At 39.9% G+C, this 19,503-nt stretch overlaps 1 protein-coding gene across 8 annotated transcripts in view; it reads left to right on the top strand.

The window, feature by feature from the left end:
* Positions 1–19,503, top strand: part of myo9aa (myosin IXAa) — a 143,092-nt gene that overhangs the window by 23,335 nt on the left and 100,254 nt on the right. For all 8 annotated transcript variants that reach the window (XM_014001575.1, XM_014001577.1, XM_014001579.1 and 5 more), the window contains exon 2: positions 3,624–4,583. In XM_014001575.1, coding sequence (XP_013857029.1) covers positions 3,699–4,583 — 885 coding nt within the window. In that variant the 5' untranslated portion in view covers positions 3,624–3,698. The remainder of the gene's footprint in view (positions 1–3,623; positions 4,584–19,503) is intronic.

Consider the following 19,503-nt stretch of genomic DNA (forward strand, 5'->3'; position numbering starts at 1 on the left):
TTTAAGGGGCTTTTAGTTTTAACTCATTTTTATTTCATGCTGTTTTATTATTTCATGTTCTTATATGTAAATAAGGGGGCAGAGTTTTCTCTGTGGGTTGGTATTCAGGAATTGATCAGTTTCACCTCCAGAGGAGGGACACTGGCCTGCTTGGCAGTTCTGCATCATAAACCGATCAGTTTTATAAATAAAACATACATATATGTCCATTAATGAGTTCAATGACTGTCACACTGTGATTATAAAGCCTTCACAGATGTACTTTTTGTAGCTATTGGCCAAATAGCTRCAATGGTTCCATTTCTCTCAGTAAAAGCAAATTAAGACAAATTTCCTTCCATTAGTGTGTTGGAAGGTTGTTCTTCTGTGACCAGAAACGGTTTTTAACTTGTTTCTTTCTGCCTTTCGACAAAATCAGTGCTTTTCTCTGTCAGTTCATGTGCTTGGACTGTACTGATAATTTTGACTCATATTAAAAGTGGTGATCTTTTTCCAGGCAGGTCAGGGCTTTGTTGATCAAACCATATTGTTAAACATCTCTCCACATGTACGGCGTTCAAGTTTCGAGCGGCCAGCCCGTCGCTGTCCGAGATATGACTAAAATTAAAATCCATATCTGACCTATTACACTTCTCACCAGCTGTCTGCAAAGAACTCCACTTCAAAATAATCGATTTTATTCATAACCGTATATGTACAGTACTATATAGCTAAATGTCTGTTTTATTTTTAGAACTGAATTTATTTATATAAGAACATGATTTGCATTGGCATAAGAAAATTCATTGGGGACATTTATGTATTTGATGGAATATTTATTAATACTTTATTAACATTACAGTATTTATTTAATTAATTTTGAATGAAATGGCTTTCCATAACTATTGGCATTGACCACTGGAAAACCATTGACTGCTAAATAACATTATTAGTCCAAAGATGAGATTTTTAAAAACATTTTTGAAAGTTTTTTTTGAGCATCTAATATTTTATGAGAAAAATGTTCTTTTTAGAAGACAGTACTGCCCTGGGCAAGGAAAAATAAAAACCTCAACTAAACTGGGCAGCAGTGCTTGAAATTTGCTGGATGAGGTGAAATTCCAGTATTGGTAACAGGCCCTGATACCACCATAACTGACGGATTGTAATTTTCCAACCAACGTGGGGAGATTTCTTGTCCATGAGCCGTGTCTGTGCTTTAATGTTGTCTGCTGAAATGACTCCAAAAGGGATTCCTGGCTGGCTGCTCTGCTAGCTGGATGCAAACTCTGGAATGGATTTCCTGAACAGAGGCAAGTGTAAAGGAGGCATGGAGTAATGAGACACCCCTCCATTCAGGAAACCAATTCAACAGTTTGCATCTAGGCAGCAGGTGAGCAGCTCTGTGGATAACCCAACTTTTCACCACAACATGACTTCATGTGTGTAAAAGTCCTATTTGTTTCATTCATCTTTTCAATAGTTGGGCCAGATGTGCTGTTAGATTGTTTGATGTATTTGTGGGGAGACAAATGACTGACTGACTGCCRCCAACTAGTGGTCGGAGGCTAAATTACAATATAATGAACCGCTGGCATGAAAGTTCACATTTTAAACCTACATTAAAAATCAATTGAGTGCTTTAGAGAGTGGATACAGTATTGTGAAATGAAACATTGTAATATTTCAGTGTACCGATATTTTCTCACACTCTTACACCAGAGAATAWTCTTCATAACAAAACACAATTCAGTTTTTAGGATGGCAAAAATGTAAAAATGTGCTTTGAGCTCAGTTTTTAACTGGGACAYATTTTCAGCTTTTTTATGCAACATATTGCAGATCTATCAGAAGCATGGTGTTTGTGCAGATAAAATGTTCTGTGACTGTCTGTATGCGATTGTAAACAAAGAGGCAGCCAGCGTGGCCCTGTGCTGTCCAACACTGTCACAGCCCTAAATCCCCCCCCACCACACACACACACACACACACATACACACTTTAAGCAGTGAGCTGACCATCTGTTCAGGACACCAGGCAGGAACTTACTGCTCAAAACACACACATACACACTCACTCATGCAAACACAGTTCATCAGCTCAAACACAAAGCCCGGATGGRTTGTCTTTGAATTCAATTTCAGGCCCTTCTAACGAAATTTWGTTTGAGATCTTGCGTTGTGTGTGTGTGTTTGCTTGGCTTGTTTTTATATCGTAGTAGTTGAGGTAACGCATGGTAACACAGGTTGGATGTAGAGCAACAGGAAATGATCAGGGATGGGTGCAGCATTGTATCACTTTCCTGCTGGAGTTCTTTGTACTCATCTAAGTTCTTCAACCGTATTTATCCCCACTCCTTTTCCTGTTTTTACTTGTTTTCTGCTGGTGTAGTGTAGCTCAACCAGACTAAAGAAACACAACCTTATGTTGTCTTCTTGGATGATGAAGATAAAGTCCACTCATAATCATACTGATGGGAAGTTGTAACAGCAACAAACAATGGTTAATTATATTCACTCATAAGTGCATGACATGTTTTATCCAAAGTAAGCTGTTAAATTCCATGCAAGTGATCACACAAAACTGTTTGAGTGTAAAAATCATGATCATGAAGAGACCCAAGCTACAGTACTAATGAGTTTTTTTTTCATTCTTGTGAGAGAAACTCAGAGTTCCCAGGCACCTCTGAATGCATCACAACACCAGTTCTACAAAAGATGCCACATTGAKTTGCAGATAAAAACAAWAAGTTAGGGAAATAAATCCAAATTTACCCAACTGCTTGTATGTATGTATTTATGCATTTATACCACATAAACATTCACACCTCTACATAACACCAAACAAGAGCATTCATATGTTACACTCAGTACAGAAAGGTAGTTGTGCATGCAGCCAAAGATGGCCACGATGCACTAATTTACCATTTTACATCGAAGAGACAAAAAGAAGAAACAGTTTTGTTGATTTTACACCAGAAATTTGATGCCGTTTTGTCTCCTTTTTGTTCCTGAATGATACTTTTAAAGTTAAAAGTATTGGATCATAGAAATGCCTAATATTACAGAAGAGTAGAGTTGTAGAACGAATTCCTCACCAGTTTTGTCTTTTATTCCACCACCACTGCTTTGTATTGTCTTTGTGGCCTCTGCTTTCTGTCTCTTTGCTGTGTGTTAAAGAGAGAAATCATGAACGATGTGACTTTATGTTGAGTAAAAAACAAAAAACAAGCTGCTGCTGCAGGTTTTTGTGGGGTTGGTGAGAGCTTGTGAGTGGGTTTGTATGTTAATAATCCTGTCTATCCTGAGGACTTATCCTTCATCCTGTGAGAGTGTGTATATCAGGATCCAGTAAAATGGTTTGACCTCTTAACAGATTACGTAACAGGGCATGAGGTCCTTGTGTCATAATCTGACAGATTTCTTAATCCAGTAGATTGCAATGGACTGCATAAATCTCTGGTCACAGATCAGCAGAACAGTTTGTAGAAGTTACCTTCATTCACTGCAAATATGTTGATGGTGCAAATTTTATTTCCTGCCTGTGTTTTTTAAGTAAACGCTGCACAAATCAGTTTTGAAAGTAATTGTGGTGTGTTAGTCTGCAGAGTGTTGATCTTTTCCTGTTGTCCCTCTGTTTTGCAGTGATAATGTCTTGACGTGGGCCAGGAAAGGACGCGTCAACGCCGGGCTGCTGCTAATGGGACCTTCTGCTCCGCCATGAGTGTTCGTGATGGCGTCGGTGGTGTCGGTGGCATCGGCACCCTGGGCCGACGGCAGCGCTTCCAGAACTCTGAGTTCACCGTGCGCATCTACCCCGGTGCCCTCTCGGAGGGTACCATCTACTGCCCAATCAGTGCCCGCAAGACCACCACAGCCGCCGAGGCCATCGAACGAGTCATCGAGAGGCTGCAGCTGGACTGCACCAAGTGCTACGTTCTCGCCGAGGTGAAGGAATTTGGAGGGGAGGAATGGATTCTGAACCCCTCCGACTGTCCGGTGCAGAGGATGATGCTGTGGCCCCGCGTGGCTCTAGAGCTCCGCCCACTGTCTGGTGGCGAGGATTACCGCTTCCTACTAAGGCAGAAAAATCTGGATGGCTCTATCCACTATGGCGGGAGCCTCCAGATGTGGCTGCAGGTGACGGAGGAGCGAAGGCGCATGGTGGAACGTGGACTCCTACCGCAGCCGGACTCTCAGGGGGACTACGCRGATCTGTGCTGCCTCCCGGAACTCAACGAGCGCTCCCTGCTGGACAACCTGCGCTTGCGCTTCCGCCAGGAAAAGATTTACACTTACGTCGGGAGCATCCTCATCGTCATTAACCCCTTCAAGTTCCTGCCAATCTACAACCCCAAGTATGTGAAGATGTATGACAATCACTCACTGGGAGATTTGGAGCCTCATATTTACGCCGTGGCGGATGTGGCCTATCACGCCATGCTGAAGAGACAGAGGAATCAGTGCATTGTTATATCTGGAGAAAGCGGTTCTGGGAAAACACAAAGTACAAACTTTCTCATTCATCACCTGACTGCTCTCAGTCAGAAGGGTTTTGCCAGTGGAGTGGAGCAAATAATCCTGGGGGCGGGGCCAGTGTTAGAGGTGAGTAAAATTACACCAAGATAGTACAGCTCCATTGAATTACCGTTTGAAGTGGTAACCATTAGTGTCTTTTTTTTTTCTTTCTTTTTTATGAACACCTTAGTTGATGTTCCAAGTTTTGTTGCTGATTGAACTGATTGGTCAGACATTTCATACCTGTTGCCATGACATCTATGTCTCTGCTGCAAATGTATGGAGAAAAATTGGTCTCAAAAAGATTTGAGCACATGCAATAACATTTGCCTGAGCGTGCGGATAAGCTCGCATGTGAATTTGACTTGTGACTTTCTTACTGCTGCAGATTAACACGTTCAAGGCTGATGAAAAGCTGGGACATCTGAACCTTACCACATTTACTGGGTTATTGGTAAAATACATTTCTGACTTGGTGCAATAGGTCATAATCCCTATAGTATATTAAAACACATACACTTGCATTCACATTGGTGGTTTTGAAAAATGTTTGTTTTAGGCACTATATAAAATGAGTAGGTTGAAATTAGTTGAAAATATAAACGGAAATACATTTTCCTGGTGTTTTTTTCACAAAACTAATAATCTACCCGTTTAAAGATATTTATCTCAGTTATACAGTCCACAAAATTAACATTTCCTTCTTGTGGAAAAACTACCGGAAAAATTAAGAATAAGTAGTAAACTACTCAAAATTATTAGGTTATTTTTCTACAAAGAAATAAAAACATGTTTACTCCTTAAACTACCAATTAATATATTTTCCAGTATTTTCCCAGAGGAAAAATAACCTAACTTTTACTTTCAACTGTGTAGTCTATGTATGATATTAAAGTTTTTGGAACCCAGTATTGTCAATGTAAGCTTGTGTGATTTATTACAAGGGTTATAAGCTACTCYGTAAGAAACAAGTTGCTTCTAATAACCCAGTAAACATGGTAAGGTTCAGATGTCCCAGCTTTTCACCAGCCTTGAACACAGCATGTGTGAATCTGCAGAAGTAAGAAGTCACGTTCACAGGTGAGCTAATCTGCGTGATGATGCGCCTGAGAATCTTGTTGTGCACTCTAAAATCTTTTTTAAACTAACTTTTTTCCATATGTAAGACTCTAAAAGCCACTTCAGCTTACGCTGCTGTATGATAATCTACTTGATAGTTTGTTTGTTGCTGTTTTCTCCACTGAACATTGATGTTACAATTTATGTGGGCTGAACATAGACCATTAAATTACTAATGCTGCTAAATGTGTTAGTCTGACATAGGGATGGGWATCATTATGGTTTTAATGATACTACTACTCTATCGATAATGCTTATTGATCTGGTGTTTTAACCRTTATCATATCTATCGGTTAGCTTCTCTTATTGATGCATTTCTCTGGCATTAAAATCAAAAAACATAAGATTTTTACAAATCCGACCCTGTTCTTTTCAATATGTGGTACTGAATCAGAGTTTTTCAAAGCGACCTCAGTCCGAACACTTGTGTTGCATTACATCAGTGAATTGGGGGTGAGCGGGTCAATCCACTAATCTCAAGTCATGCTGTTTACATCTTGTAGCTACAGAACTGAAGTCCAGTTGCTTTGTTCTTTTTATTTAAATTTTCCATGTCCTGGATGACTGAGAATCCACAGAAAAATACTACAGTAACGTTGAGTGTTCGCGGACCGTATTGATGCTAAAGTTACTGGATCAATTTACTTTACTTCCAGCTCATTGCTTCATTCCAAAAATAAAGTGATGCACCGGAGCAGCCGGCCAGAGGCAGGTTCAGATATAAACACTGAACTAAACAAGCTTGTCAGATAAATATTTAATCTGCTCGGACTGAACAACTTCATAAATGACATGCTAACAAGTAGCATCCATGTTTGGCTACTCCTGTAAACACCATGCTGAATGTGACGTCACCACGCTTGTCATGCCTCTACTCCGGTACTGTTATCGAGACCATTAAGGCTGGAGCTTATCGATCCAGTCAAAACGAATCACGTGGCACAGGTGCTAGAAAAAAATACCGTGTTTCKGTACCATTCCCTAGTCTGATGTGAGTTGAGGAAACATTTAGTTACAATATGAACCAATCAGGTGGATTAATGTTCCAAAATGTCTCAACTGCAACCAAAAATGTTTGTTTTCTTGCAGTTTTGTGTGGACATCTTGTCTCCAGCAGTCACAGCTCAGTGATAAACTGGTTAAATCTAGAGGAAAAAAAAACAGAACTAGAATACTGGTGTACATTCTGGATTGTTGTTGCAGTGGTAATCTCTCTGGGTTTATTTATTTTGTGCACTCCTAGCTTACACAGCTTTAAAAAGGCAGTGATTTCTGCTGCTATACTCAACATGACTACTCATTAGTTACACAACACYGCTTTGCTACAACTGTATCTTTTTCCCTTGAATTGTTTATAGTCACGTACTCAGATTTATTGCAGCTTTTACGCCAGCTGTGTGGGGATTATTTAGTGCTCAGAAGAACTCTATCTGCTCGCATGCTGTGACCTATCACTGTCACAGGTTTTTGTGTTTTTCTTGCACAGTAGAAACATTGTCTCAAGGTAGAGGTTGTAGAGAGGCCCTGCCCAAAGGCTGCGAAGGAAACTGGTTGGTTTCATATCACTCAGGACATCTGGCTCATATTTGAGTTCTCTTTCAGGGACCCGTGACTAGAATCCACTCCAGTCAGTCGTCTTTGACAGGTTCACAACTGCACATTGTGTTTTTGTTTGTCCAACTGAATTCCTGAGCGTTACGTAATGTTCGTCAGTGGTATGCATCGTGGAGCCTGTATGAAAGTCAAATACAGGTTGTGTTTTGTCAAGATGTGCCACATCACCTGATCACCCCTTGTTTACTTTTGGTCCATTTCAAATGAACAACTTGTTCAGGACACATCAATGCATCATCTCTTGGTGCTTTTTTTAACCAGCTCAGTGGAAAYGTACTTACAGAGTATGTGCTTCCTTCAACTGGTTTTGAAAAATGAACATTTCTTGTTTGTTTTTTATGCGTCCATTTCAAGTTGAAAGCGGCAGCCCAGAAGCCAAGTTTAAATGTAGCTAAAAGGACGTGAACTCTGGCAGCAGGTAGCTCTACATTGTGTTTTATTACTCCTTCGTTTTGCAAACACAGTCCTGAGGAATGCCATTCATCTGTGTGACTCCCAGGTTAATGTGTAAGCACACTGTGTTAATCCTCAACACATCAACACGAGTGAGTAGCACTGAGTGCAGAGGAGCTGCCCTTAATTGTTTGCACAGTGAGATTGCATATCTGCCCGCTGGTGATAATAGCTGATGTGCTACTGGAGAGAGAGACAGAAAATGGGCATCGCTGCTTTTGCGAGTGATGGAAGAGCCTAAAGGAGTTCAGAMGGAATCTTTTTCTCTGCAGTGTTTTGTAGGTTTTCATTCAGGAAAGCAGACTGTGTATCTGTGTAACAGCAATCTTCTGTCATCTTGATGAGCAGAACTTTGAATTCAACCCTGACCTATAAAATTCATATTTGCGCCATTTGTTTAAAGGTCACAGTTACCGTTTTGTTGCATTGTCCAAATGTTTGGTCCTTCTGTATATTGATCTGCTCTATACAGTTAAACTGAACAAATTTTACTGTGTTCTTCGTAGGGTTGGGCATAATCGTATCGTGTGCAATTAATCATCAGAAAAACATTAATCGATTATTTTTTTTGGCGCTTGACGATTAATATGATTAATGCCACCAGGCGGACTGACTTGGTGSTCCTCTCCGCTTCAAATATGATGAACATTTAAAAAAACTTCTGTAATTTATTTATCTATCAACACAATTTAAAATTTGATGTATAGTCTGAAGTCTGTAATTTTTACACAATTTGGAAAAGATTTTTACAAAGAGCAAATCTTTCCCACTAAATTGGTCATGTGACTAGGACAAGTGTCCAGGGACTCCAGGGCATTAATCATCAAATTAATCGTTATCGGCTAAATACCACAATTAATCGTGATTAATCTTTTTGCCAATATCGCCCAACCCTAGTTCTTTGTTTTCTGTTGTTATTGTTCAAGGGGTGTGGTAAAGCATGTTCTCTATTTTTACATTGGCAATAAAACACTTGACAGTCTGAACAGGACCGACTCAAAACCTGCAAAGCTTCACTGAGGTTACAAAAAAATCTGTCTGTCCATCCAGCTATCCATCTATGCATCCATCCTTCAATTTTGGCACATGCTCTTTCAATTTATTCTATTCAAATCAGAGGCAGAGCACATACAATACTAGGACCATTGTTTATAACGAGTTGTACTAAATATAATTTGTGTGTAAAATATACTACTCGTGACCATGATTACAGGTCTGAATATTTTTCTTTTAATCCACTGTAGCACAAAAAAGGTTTGCTTTGTAAAATATTTTAAAGCCAAATCCTAGTGGTTCCTTTATCTCTAAATTATGAGCATCTTCTTGGCCCTGAAATTGAAATAACAAGGAGTAGTGGAATTAGACGTGGGCATTCCAAGCAAAAATACCTGGAGAATCTGATAGTCAGTTTCTGATCCTCGTTCAAATATTTGATTGTAGTTTCCGCTTTGCGGTGTTGTTGAATGAATGAATGAATGAATGAATGAATGAATGAATGAATGAATGAATGAATAGGCATGGGATCAGTTTAAAAATTTGTTTATATTTAAGGGATGGGTGTGTCAGAATCAGCACTCCATTTAGAATAGCATTGTGTTTGTGACGGACTAACATGATGCATTATACCCACCTGTACGGCTGGGCGGTACGACCTCAAATTYATATCACGGTATAAATTGAACCCCTTCACGGTAACGGTATATATCGCTGTAGAAAATGATCATAAAAAGTTAAGATAATGTAAGTTTTAGAGCTTTTTTTCAGAAAACTGGAATCTTAATTAAACCCAACGTTTTTGCTTTAATATCTGCCTGCTGAACTTATCAGCTGCTGCTCTGCTGTGCGCTCATCATCATCATCATCATCATCATCATCAGAGTGGAAGCCGACTTTACATTAGCAAGATGGATTTACGACTAATGAATGTCCACGTATTTTTTTTTAAATCTCTGTGGGTAACAATACATAAAAAACAATTTTTTTCTCCAACAATTGGGTGTTAAAAACTGCAGTTGTTAAAGCTTCACTCTGCATGATGTGCAGCGAGAGGAGAGGAGAGGAGAGGAGGAGGAAATGATCCCGCGACACGACATAACTTTTTTACAGCGGGAGGAGGAAATTTTGAGGATTTATCCTCTATACGTGTTTTAAAACGCTAGAATTTCTTCATTATATTTCGAACTCCTGCTCAGTTGTCTCTGCACTCGCAGGCCTGTTGGCACAGGTGCGATGATGTAATGATGATAGGATGGTAGAGTATAAATTTCTACCATAGGCCAACTTCATACCGTTTCTACCGTCTACCGCATATACYGCGCAGCCCTACGGCTACCTGTATTTTAATTCTTATTTTAAAAAAGCCTGTGTAATACCAGCATTTCCCCTATGGTCTTGGTGAGGGTTGCACAAAAAAAAAACAGGTGACTCTGCGTATGTCAACACCGGTGATGCAGAATATAAACCACATTTTTTAAGTTTGGCGTTTCATAAGGTAGGTGGATGTGGAGGACCGACTGCAGATATAGCTCTCGACGTGATCTCGCGTTATTTAAATTAAAATGACTACATGCCCCTTGGAAAATGGTCGGGGAAACACTGAGTACTAACCATTATACACATCAGCTCCCGACCTTCTATGTGACAAAATCTTTGGGTGTAGGGCCAAACAGCCCATCACTCTGCTCTCCCACTACATCACATAAAATGGTTTTGAACACTACTGTCTTTTGGTGTCAACATGCAAATTAGGGGGACGGGGCTAATGGGTAGAGGAAGGAAAATGTGATTAGGTTATATAAGATGTGCTTGGAGGAAATCTGCTTGATTTTGTAACTGTTAAGACCAATATGCTCGGAGAACCCGTCTCCTTCAACAGCCTGAGCTCTGAGTCAAAGCAGCAGCTTTCCTTGTCTCTCTGCAGCAGCGACAGACAACACAGCTGAAACGTCCACCTGTTGCCAGCAGTAACCAGCTCTTTTTCTTGGTTGTGATGCATAGATATGTGTATTCCAAACATATGTAATCTATGGTGTCATGTAGTGTGAAGAATGCTATTTGTAGAACTAGAATGTAAGCAAGCTTTTATAGTAATTAAAGTAAACCAGCTGAATCAACCACATGACAAATTTGGTAAAGGCCATAATGTTTTCCTTAAAGATTATATTGTTATATGAAATCTGTGMAGAACATGTAGTTGACAGTGATCAAAGATGGTTTCACATCACGTCAGCGTGCAGATTAGTTGCCCTCTAGCAAGGAATCAGTACTAATTACTGCAAGTTTAAATTCTTCTAATAAATAAAAGTACACAACATAGAAGTACAGAGATCTATTCCAAATGTCAAGAAAGTCAAGTTACTCAGCATTTTTTTTTACTGTAGGATTTGTTTTGAGCAAAAATGTTTCGCTCAACATCAGTAAAATCCATCAAAGGTTCAAGGAGAATTTAGTGTTTACTGAGTAAGAAAACCAGACCTTTTCCTGTTCTCTATTTCCTCCTCCTCTGTGGCAGTGATTTTTCCTTTAACCCCTCCAGACTGAATGGGACGTATAATTATACCCAAATCCCCCTGAAGATCAAATAGGTCATTGGGGTTAAGACTGGGTCTGGTCTACACCCTGAAGTGACTTGTCATCCGCATATAAACAGAAAGGCAAAACAGGCAGAGGTCCAACAAACTCTGAGAAGTAAAGGAAGCAGATTCCTTTTTTTAAATCCATGATCGAGGATATCGCTCTCAAACTGGTTTATTTWGGACCCCAGCCAACAGCTGGTGGTATGTGTTAAGATCCTGACAAGTTCTGTCGCTCCGGTGGCTCAATTTGTGAGACTCAGAAAGAGATGACAGCATACTCTGTAAGGACATGTCACGTTGATTAGATAACTCAGTTTCAGCACACACTTTTTATTTTATTTTTTTGTACAAACTGTGTTATTGTTCCAAATGTAAGCACTTTAAAGTGAGCTAATGTCAGGTTTGAATCTGAGCGTAATKAACTTTTATTCTTCCTGCCTTAAACAGCTGTGGACTGCAGCTGACCCTGCAGAACCAAGAGGAATAGAAGCAAATGTGGGGGAAAAGTGTCAAATACTTCACACAGCTTCGCATTAGTGCTTATCTGCTGTCTGTCATTCCTCACATTGTTTACCTTTTTGAGGCAGAAAGGGTCGGATCGACAAGCCCGCAATTCCTTCGACTTGGTGCTGACGCATGTGGCGGAATACACTGTTTGACATTGTTTGGGTTGTCTTTATCGTCTTTTGTCTCCACATCGGTACTGTTTATGGTACAGGGGACATTTCTGAGTCATTCTCAGAAAGGCACTTACTCTCTGGACTCATTTTCATTCCATTGCTTTCCTGTGAGAAAGGAGGCATGATTCTATTTTAGGGGTGACACTGGCTGCCTAGCAATGATTGACTGGTGGCTTTGAAGGAATACTAAGGAAGAAAATTACCATTAAAGCCCATTTATTGTTTGTTTATCACCATTTGTTCACCAGTGTCTTTCTGTGGTGATGCTTATAGGTTGTGGTGCAACAGTAGAATCAGCAGAAAGAGATTATATCTGCTTTTGTGTCTTTAGAAGACCGGAAAACCTCTAGATTAATTTGAAAAACATATACTGGGCATTTCAAAAATATTTTAGGTTTTAAAAACAATGGAGAGACAGGCTACACACCAAGATTTAAGGTAAAAAGTAAAAGGTCCTTTAATAAAAGAATGGACCAGCCATTAAATGAGCATTTAATGGCTGGTCCATTCTTTTATTAAAGGACCTTTTACTTTTTACCTTAAATCTTGGTGTGTAGCCTGTCTCTCCATTGTTTTTATCCTGCTTTTGCTGTCGACGGAGCACCACCTGCACATCACCGTTCATTGTGAGCACCTGTGCACCTACCAATCTGGTCTGTATCTAATATTTTAGGTTTTCTTTATGTTTTGCTTAACAAAGCAGCCACTGTTCAAAAGAATGAGCCAACACAGAAGAACTGCATCATAAGGCCTGGATTCTGCAGTTTACACTCATCTACAGACCAGCGGTCACTCTTTCAGAGATGAAGATGTTCTCATTCTTGATAGAGAGGAATGAATGTTTGTTTGAGAGAGGAGTAAAGGGAGCCATCTTTGTGAAGAGTAACCACCTGTACTTTATTGGTGGTGGTGGGGTCCTCTGTGTCCATTTGTCCCCCTCTTACAATGYTGTTATTGGGAGTATGACTCAGCCCTCTTTGACCAATAGGTGATATTCAGGGTCCTAATGATTATTAGGCTGATGATCTTTTTTTTTGGATGTGAACAAACTGTTTTGTTGGTCCATGTGGAGACACTTCTTATAAGGTTGAGTTTACCTGAAACTCCTCAGACTGAAGAAGTCTCTTGGAGAAGGGATAAACTGTTTCAACAAAGAACTCATACAGAGGACCTACTCATTCTTTTTGTTTTTATTAATATAATTTACACTTATGTAGAAGCTACAAATTATCCCAGAATAATAAACTTTGCTGTTTTGTTTAATGCAATGCTTTCTAAGTTAGTACTATTCAGTAAAATTTGCAGACTTTCTCATGGCCTTAAGCCCAAGCAACCACAGCTGTAACTCCTCACTGTGTTTATTTTGCCACCCTGGTGCCAGGCTCTTATTTTTCCCTGAAAMTGTTTACAAAATTGTTGGTGCAAGTGGCCAGGAAGGAGCAGCACATACTGTTCCTGCTTTGTCATTCCATCTGTGCAGAAAGACCCAGCTTCTGTGTCTGTAGCTGCCCCAGGCCAAAAGTTACTGAGAGCTCTGAGAGGCACTGATTTGTTGGACTACTTATATTGGTACCAAACGCAAGTTTGAATTTTGTCCAAATTTGGGTAAAAGGATGAGATAATCACAACTTAAAACTTGAATCCATCATCTAGTTGGCTGTTTTTCCGTCTGGACTCGAGCTGTAAACACTTTGATGTTGCAAATAAATCTGAGACTGTCAAAACTTTCAGCTGTTGGGAGTTGAAGCAATGAATTCTTTTTGAGACAAATAGGATGGGTTTTTTGGGCTTTAAATTGCCAAATACTGTATCTTACTGTTTCAACGTTCATGAAAAGATTTGCTGGTTTAGCTTAATTTCCTAAAAAAAAATTGCAGTGCTTTATAAGCAAATAAAGGTTTTCATCCTTTATAAAAAGGATCTTTATCAGAAGAGTTTCCACTAATAACCAAAGAACCATTTGTTAGAGGTCTCTTGGCCTCCTCCCTCTCTGGCAGCACTATGAAGTCGTTGATCAGCAGCACCCATCAGCTGCAGCCTGACAATGTGCCTGTTTGTGTCGCCCTCACAGGCGCTGCATTTATGCTGCGCTCTGCTGGGGTTTGCAGGTGCTTCGTAAGCATCACCCTTTCACAACCCCAGTCAGCACCTGCTGTCAGCCTCTGCCCTGCTGCACAGACACATGCAGCAGCATGGCGCTCAGAAAAAACTCATTTTTTCTCAATGACATAAAAGTCATTCAGTCAAAGTGGATATTCTTGTTTTCTCTGGAATAGCTGAGTTTCAGTCACTTGGTTTCGAAGGCGGAGCGATCTCCACCGGAGGGCAGGAAGTGAAATACCTATGGAGGAAACTACGGTATAGAGTCTGTATTGTATGCATTTAGATCCTATTTCAAGACAGATAACAGCAATTTGTTAAGAAATATATCAGATATGACTCATATGATGAAGATGAATGAGTTTTCGACAGAATCTAATGATTTGCTGAGGCTGTCGATACCACACGTCTTCAGGGGTAGACATTAGGAAATTTTTCAGGTTGTCCAGCCTGTTGGCAAAACCTGGTTGTCTACAAAACATTCTTGTTGTCCAAAAGAATCTCAAGAAAAATGTAATTTAACAAGTATATTGTTCTGTAGACAAAGATTTTATTATATATAATTGTTCTCAGTCAGCCAGGTTGACAGGAGCTGCATGAATAAAACTTCCTCATTCTCTTCTTTGAAATAGTTCAACATTCATAAGCTTTTTCTGCTCATACTAGGTCAAACATTTTCACTTAAACAGGAGTATCCTGTGTACTTGACCTTATTAAAAGTTACAGTTTAGCGTTCTGTTTGACTTTACCAAGTTTTTTCTCCCTTTCATTTTACAAATGACGAACACACACAGCAGAGAACTTTAATCAAGGTCATTTTGCTTGGTTGTCCACCGGACAACCAGGAGACAGGATCTGGTTGTCCGAAATGAAAATAGGTTGTCTCGGACAACCTAAACTATGGTTATGTCTACCCCTGCGTCTTACATCACCAAGTGCCAAATAAAACCAGCAAAAGTTTATCTGATGAATAATTCCATACGATTCTGCCCAACCCTATAACAACATATGATAACACTGATTATCATACACAAAGATGAAAAATGTAGAAAGCTCACAGAACGACAATGTAAAAAGTGGATTTTAAACTGTCTGCAGTCAGGAGGAGCAGGATACCGGTGCCTGCAGCCATCACTTCATTCAGAGGTGTGTTAGCTGCTAACTTGTTTTAGAGGTTACGTTTATAATGATTGTTTATTTTGTAGTGAGTATTAAGTTACTGGTAGTTTAATGTGGACCTCATCTGGACTTTTTAGGTTGCCCTAGTTCTGTGTAGTTAGCTGCTGGATGTTTGTTGACGTTAGCGGCTACTGTTAGCATGATCTTAACATATAAAACAATATCAGAAAAAAAAAAACCAAACAATAATCATCATGGAGCTGTTTGGTACCGAGGTTGTGGATCCACCCGCTGAATAAAAAGTTCTATGCCTCCCGTTGTTTATGGGCTTTCATCAGCTGTTGGGTGTAGTTWGCGCCACCCTCTGCCCCGGCAGATTGGTAACGGGACCGAAGATTTCCCCGGTAGTCTGTTTGGTGCTCGATCTTCTTCTCTTGCCTCTTATAATCGAAATAGTGAATCACCTACTTCCTCACCAAAGTCCTCGCTCTGTCTCAGACTGTTTTTCCGCCATCTTTGCCTTTGAGCCCCGCTCTCTGCAAAGGTTCTAACTGCGGCTCGATCCACCTGCTGGAGCTCCACTTCATCGCCTTTTTTTTTTTGCATCAAAGGCGCTAAAAATAACTAACTAAACTACATCCTAACTATGAAATATAGTTATACAAATATAATAAATTTAATACATTTCAGATATCTCATTGCTCACTTCCGATCTTGCTGTCTCTCCATTGCTGCCGAACTTTATTCAACTTCCGCCTCTTTTTATTTTTATCCTCCTGTAGATTTTTTGCCGCTTGTCTAATATTTTCAGGCTTCAGTCAGAAAGGAGTTTGGGGGGTTTAKGTTTGTTCGGCGGGGTGGGGGTGACACCAGAGGGTGGAATGAGGTGTTTTCCCCCCCATGAATCAGCCCTCTTTTGCATCCTCCTGCTGCAACGTGCTTCAAATATGACGAACATTAATAAAAAGAGACATTTTAAAAAAATTTATTATATAATTTAATCAATGTGTAATTATTTATTATTAATTCAGTTAGAATGATTGGAGCACTTGTAAACTACACAAGATATGGGCATTTTTTCAGATGGCAGATCCTCCACTTTTTCACTTCCAGACCTCCAGCTGAACTCTGCGCTCTCCTGGTACTGCATCATGATGTCACGTGAAACCCTCCTATTGTTGAGTTGTGACTCTTTCTATGTTCCGAATACCTGCACTTATTTTATTTATTTATTTATTTTTGCTGAAAGTTCAGTTTTGTTTTGARTATATTTTAGTTGATAGTCTTATATTAAAGTGTACATGCTTTATGAGTTCTGATGCTTTATGCATTGACAAAGGCAATTTTAAATGCAATATGCAAGATGTTTCCCTGATTTGACACACCTGGTTTGAATGAATGAGTGATTAACAATCTTCTGAAGACCTACTTAATAGCAGGGAAACAAGTAAAACATGCTGGATAGGGGTATTTGAGGACCAGGGTTGGGAACCACTGAGCTACAAGGAGACGAAGATGTGTGATGAAGACTGACAGCCATCTTAACGGTTAGCAATTAGCTGTTTAGCGTTAGTGTCTGCTAATTTAAAAATAAAACATTTTTAGTGGTTTACAGTGAGCAAAGTTACATTTTTATTTAACAAACTAGAAGTACTTGGAGAAAGCAAACCTCTACCAAGGCTATTTCCCCTAGCCTGCAGTAGTGAAGAATCCTTCATAAAATCTTTCAATCCTTCATAAAATTCCACTAAAACTTATTGGTGAGTTCCTTTGGCCAATACGCACCTGTGTTAAAACTTTCATGAAAATCCGTCCATAAGTTTTTGAGTAATTTTGTCCACAGACAGACATACGCGAMTGAAAACACAACCTCCTTGGCGGAGGTAATTATGAGTTAAGAAAGCGAACCTTTTGGTTAGCTATGCCCACCACTACTGGTCATGAGATCTGTTTTTAAAAACCATTAACTGTCTGTTTACGGAGTATCTCATGAACCACTTCAGTAAAGTTCAGAAAATTATCAGTGGAAGTACATCTACAACTGAATTACTTCTGTAATCAACCCAAATCAAAATTGTCTGAATAGTTAATTAAACTTAGCCATCTTAAAAATGTCTATCCCCAGATTTACACTACATGCGACTCCTCTCCGCTGCGCTGCGGTGCGCAGTTCGCAGCTGTTCGTTTGCAACCCGATTTATACAGCCTGCATAAATCCAGTGATAAATGTGGAAGTCAGAGCAAAAAAAATTAATTCTGTGAAAGATGAACTCCAAACACAGCTGAAAACATTGACATAAAAGCTTTTGATATCTATGGTTGAAACTGTCTCGCTGTCGTCTTCTTGAAACTTCTGATTTCAAAATAAAATCCACGTGTATCGTGTGTACACRTATGCTTCGTCTACATGTTGCCATCTGCTTCCCAAACAGAACGATACATTCTGACCGCATTTGTGTAGAAATATACCCATATATTGATTAATATAGCTGGAATTTTGACAAAATTATTCCACCTTAAGGTGTCTTATTTTGAAAATACAGATGTTGTGCTCGTTCCTCTTCCTGTTGGTGCGACGTAATCTTTAAAAACTTACTCTGGCGCAGCTCCGGCGTCCGGCAGAAATAAGATTGAATCTAATTTTGCCGAATCACCGTCCGCTCACCGCCGCTGTGCGGAGCCAGTGTAAACACTCTCATTGAGCTGCTGAGATTTGTGCTCAACACTCATTTTAGGCAAAAACAGGTAAACGTCATTTACACAGTTCTATCTAAACGGCTTTAACTCCRTCCTTTCTCATGATAAGGTGATTGTAGTTCAACTCTCAGGCTTGAAAGGTAGTGGGTAATTTGCAATACTTCAAAGGAATGCTTGGTCTATAATTTAATATGGAAACAAAGGGTTGTTTAAACCCTGCACATCCCTTTTGACCTAAATTTGAATACAGTACCTCGTAGATTCCAATACATGGCTGTGTAGGTCCTTCCCTTTTGATTAATTCTTCTTTTGACCAACGCAGATGACATTTGATCTTTCCAGGGCTGATAACATCCACTGAGTATTAAATAAATACTCCTTACAGCTGCAATAATATTGATTGCCAAGGTAAAAAAAAATTCAGAGGGACACCAAACTTTGGCTTGTACTTCAAACGGTTCAAGAACATCAGCTAGCTTCATTTTGGGTTTCCTTTTCAAGTTGTTTTAAGTATTTTTTTTTTTTTGTGGGGAATGTGAAGGGGTTACCTTTGGTCACTGTTCTAATTTAGGCACAAAACTGATGAAGCCATTGTTTCTGGGGAAAAAAACAAACAAAACAGTAACAATTGCTGGTCACTTGGGGRTGATTGTCTATGTAGCACTAATTTTATGAATCAGCAGTTATTTTTTTAGCTTGTGTTTAGGAGACCTGTGGGAATGTGCTGTCATGGCTGCCTCCTCCTTTCTTGCTGCTATTTTTTCCTTTTTTTTGAAGGAGTGGCATTAAAACAAACAAACAAAAAAACAACTCTCAAACTTTCCTATTCTGCTACTTTTCTAAAGTAGTCCCCACCTTTCAGCTAATATTCCAATTAAATATTGATGAGATGAAAGTACCTTTTGCCTCAATAGTGTTGGAAATGGTTTCTAAGCATAGTGAGAGACACCAGATGTTACCCCCCTCAGAACAGTCGGTTTTATTTTTTTTATCCCCATGATTATGGGAGGGTTACATAAAGGCTGAAAGCCCAGCCACTACTCCTCACTTCAGTTACATAAATCCTTGCAGGTGACCTCTCAGTGGTGCAGTGTGAGGTTTGTGGTCATCTTCTGCTTTCCTCAAGTCCAGATGTGGTGTAGTCAAACTTTTGTGTGGAAAAAACCCACAGGATGCATATCACCCTGGAGTAAAACGCTCATGAAAACGTCATCTTAGGGGCCCATATGTTTGTTTCACATCTGTGCGTAATGTGGAACAGAAGATCTGAAGCTGGAGGGATTGACCTGGAGAGCATCCTGATGTTCGGACGTAACAGATCTTTATAATTGGCTTGCCCTCCTTTCAGCCTGGACCACGTGGCTTAGTGTTTCTGTTCAGGCCATGCCGCAGGAGCCTCACCTGGCTGCCCCGGCCCTCTGAAGCGCTAGCCAGGCGGCTAATGCTCGACATGTGGCGCACATATGGACRTGTTGCAATGAGACCACCTGTTTCAACTTTGTTCCAACATGTGTAGACAGAGATTTACTCATGTGACCTGGGTGTTGGCTAATGACAGAGGGGTCACCACCACATATCCTGGATGGTACAACACACACACACACACACACACACACACACACACACACACACACACACACACACACACAC

The sequence above is a fragment of the Austrofundulus limnaeus genome, unplaced genomic scaffold, assembly GCF_001266775.1.
Source record: "Austrofundulus limnaeus strain Quisiro unplaced genomic scaffold, Austrofundulus_limnaeus-1.0 Scaffold9, whole genome shotgun sequence".
Taxonomy (NCBI): domain Eukaryota; kingdom Metazoa; phylum Chordata; class Actinopteri; order Cyprinodontiformes; family Rivulidae; genus Austrofundulus; species Austrofundulus limnaeus.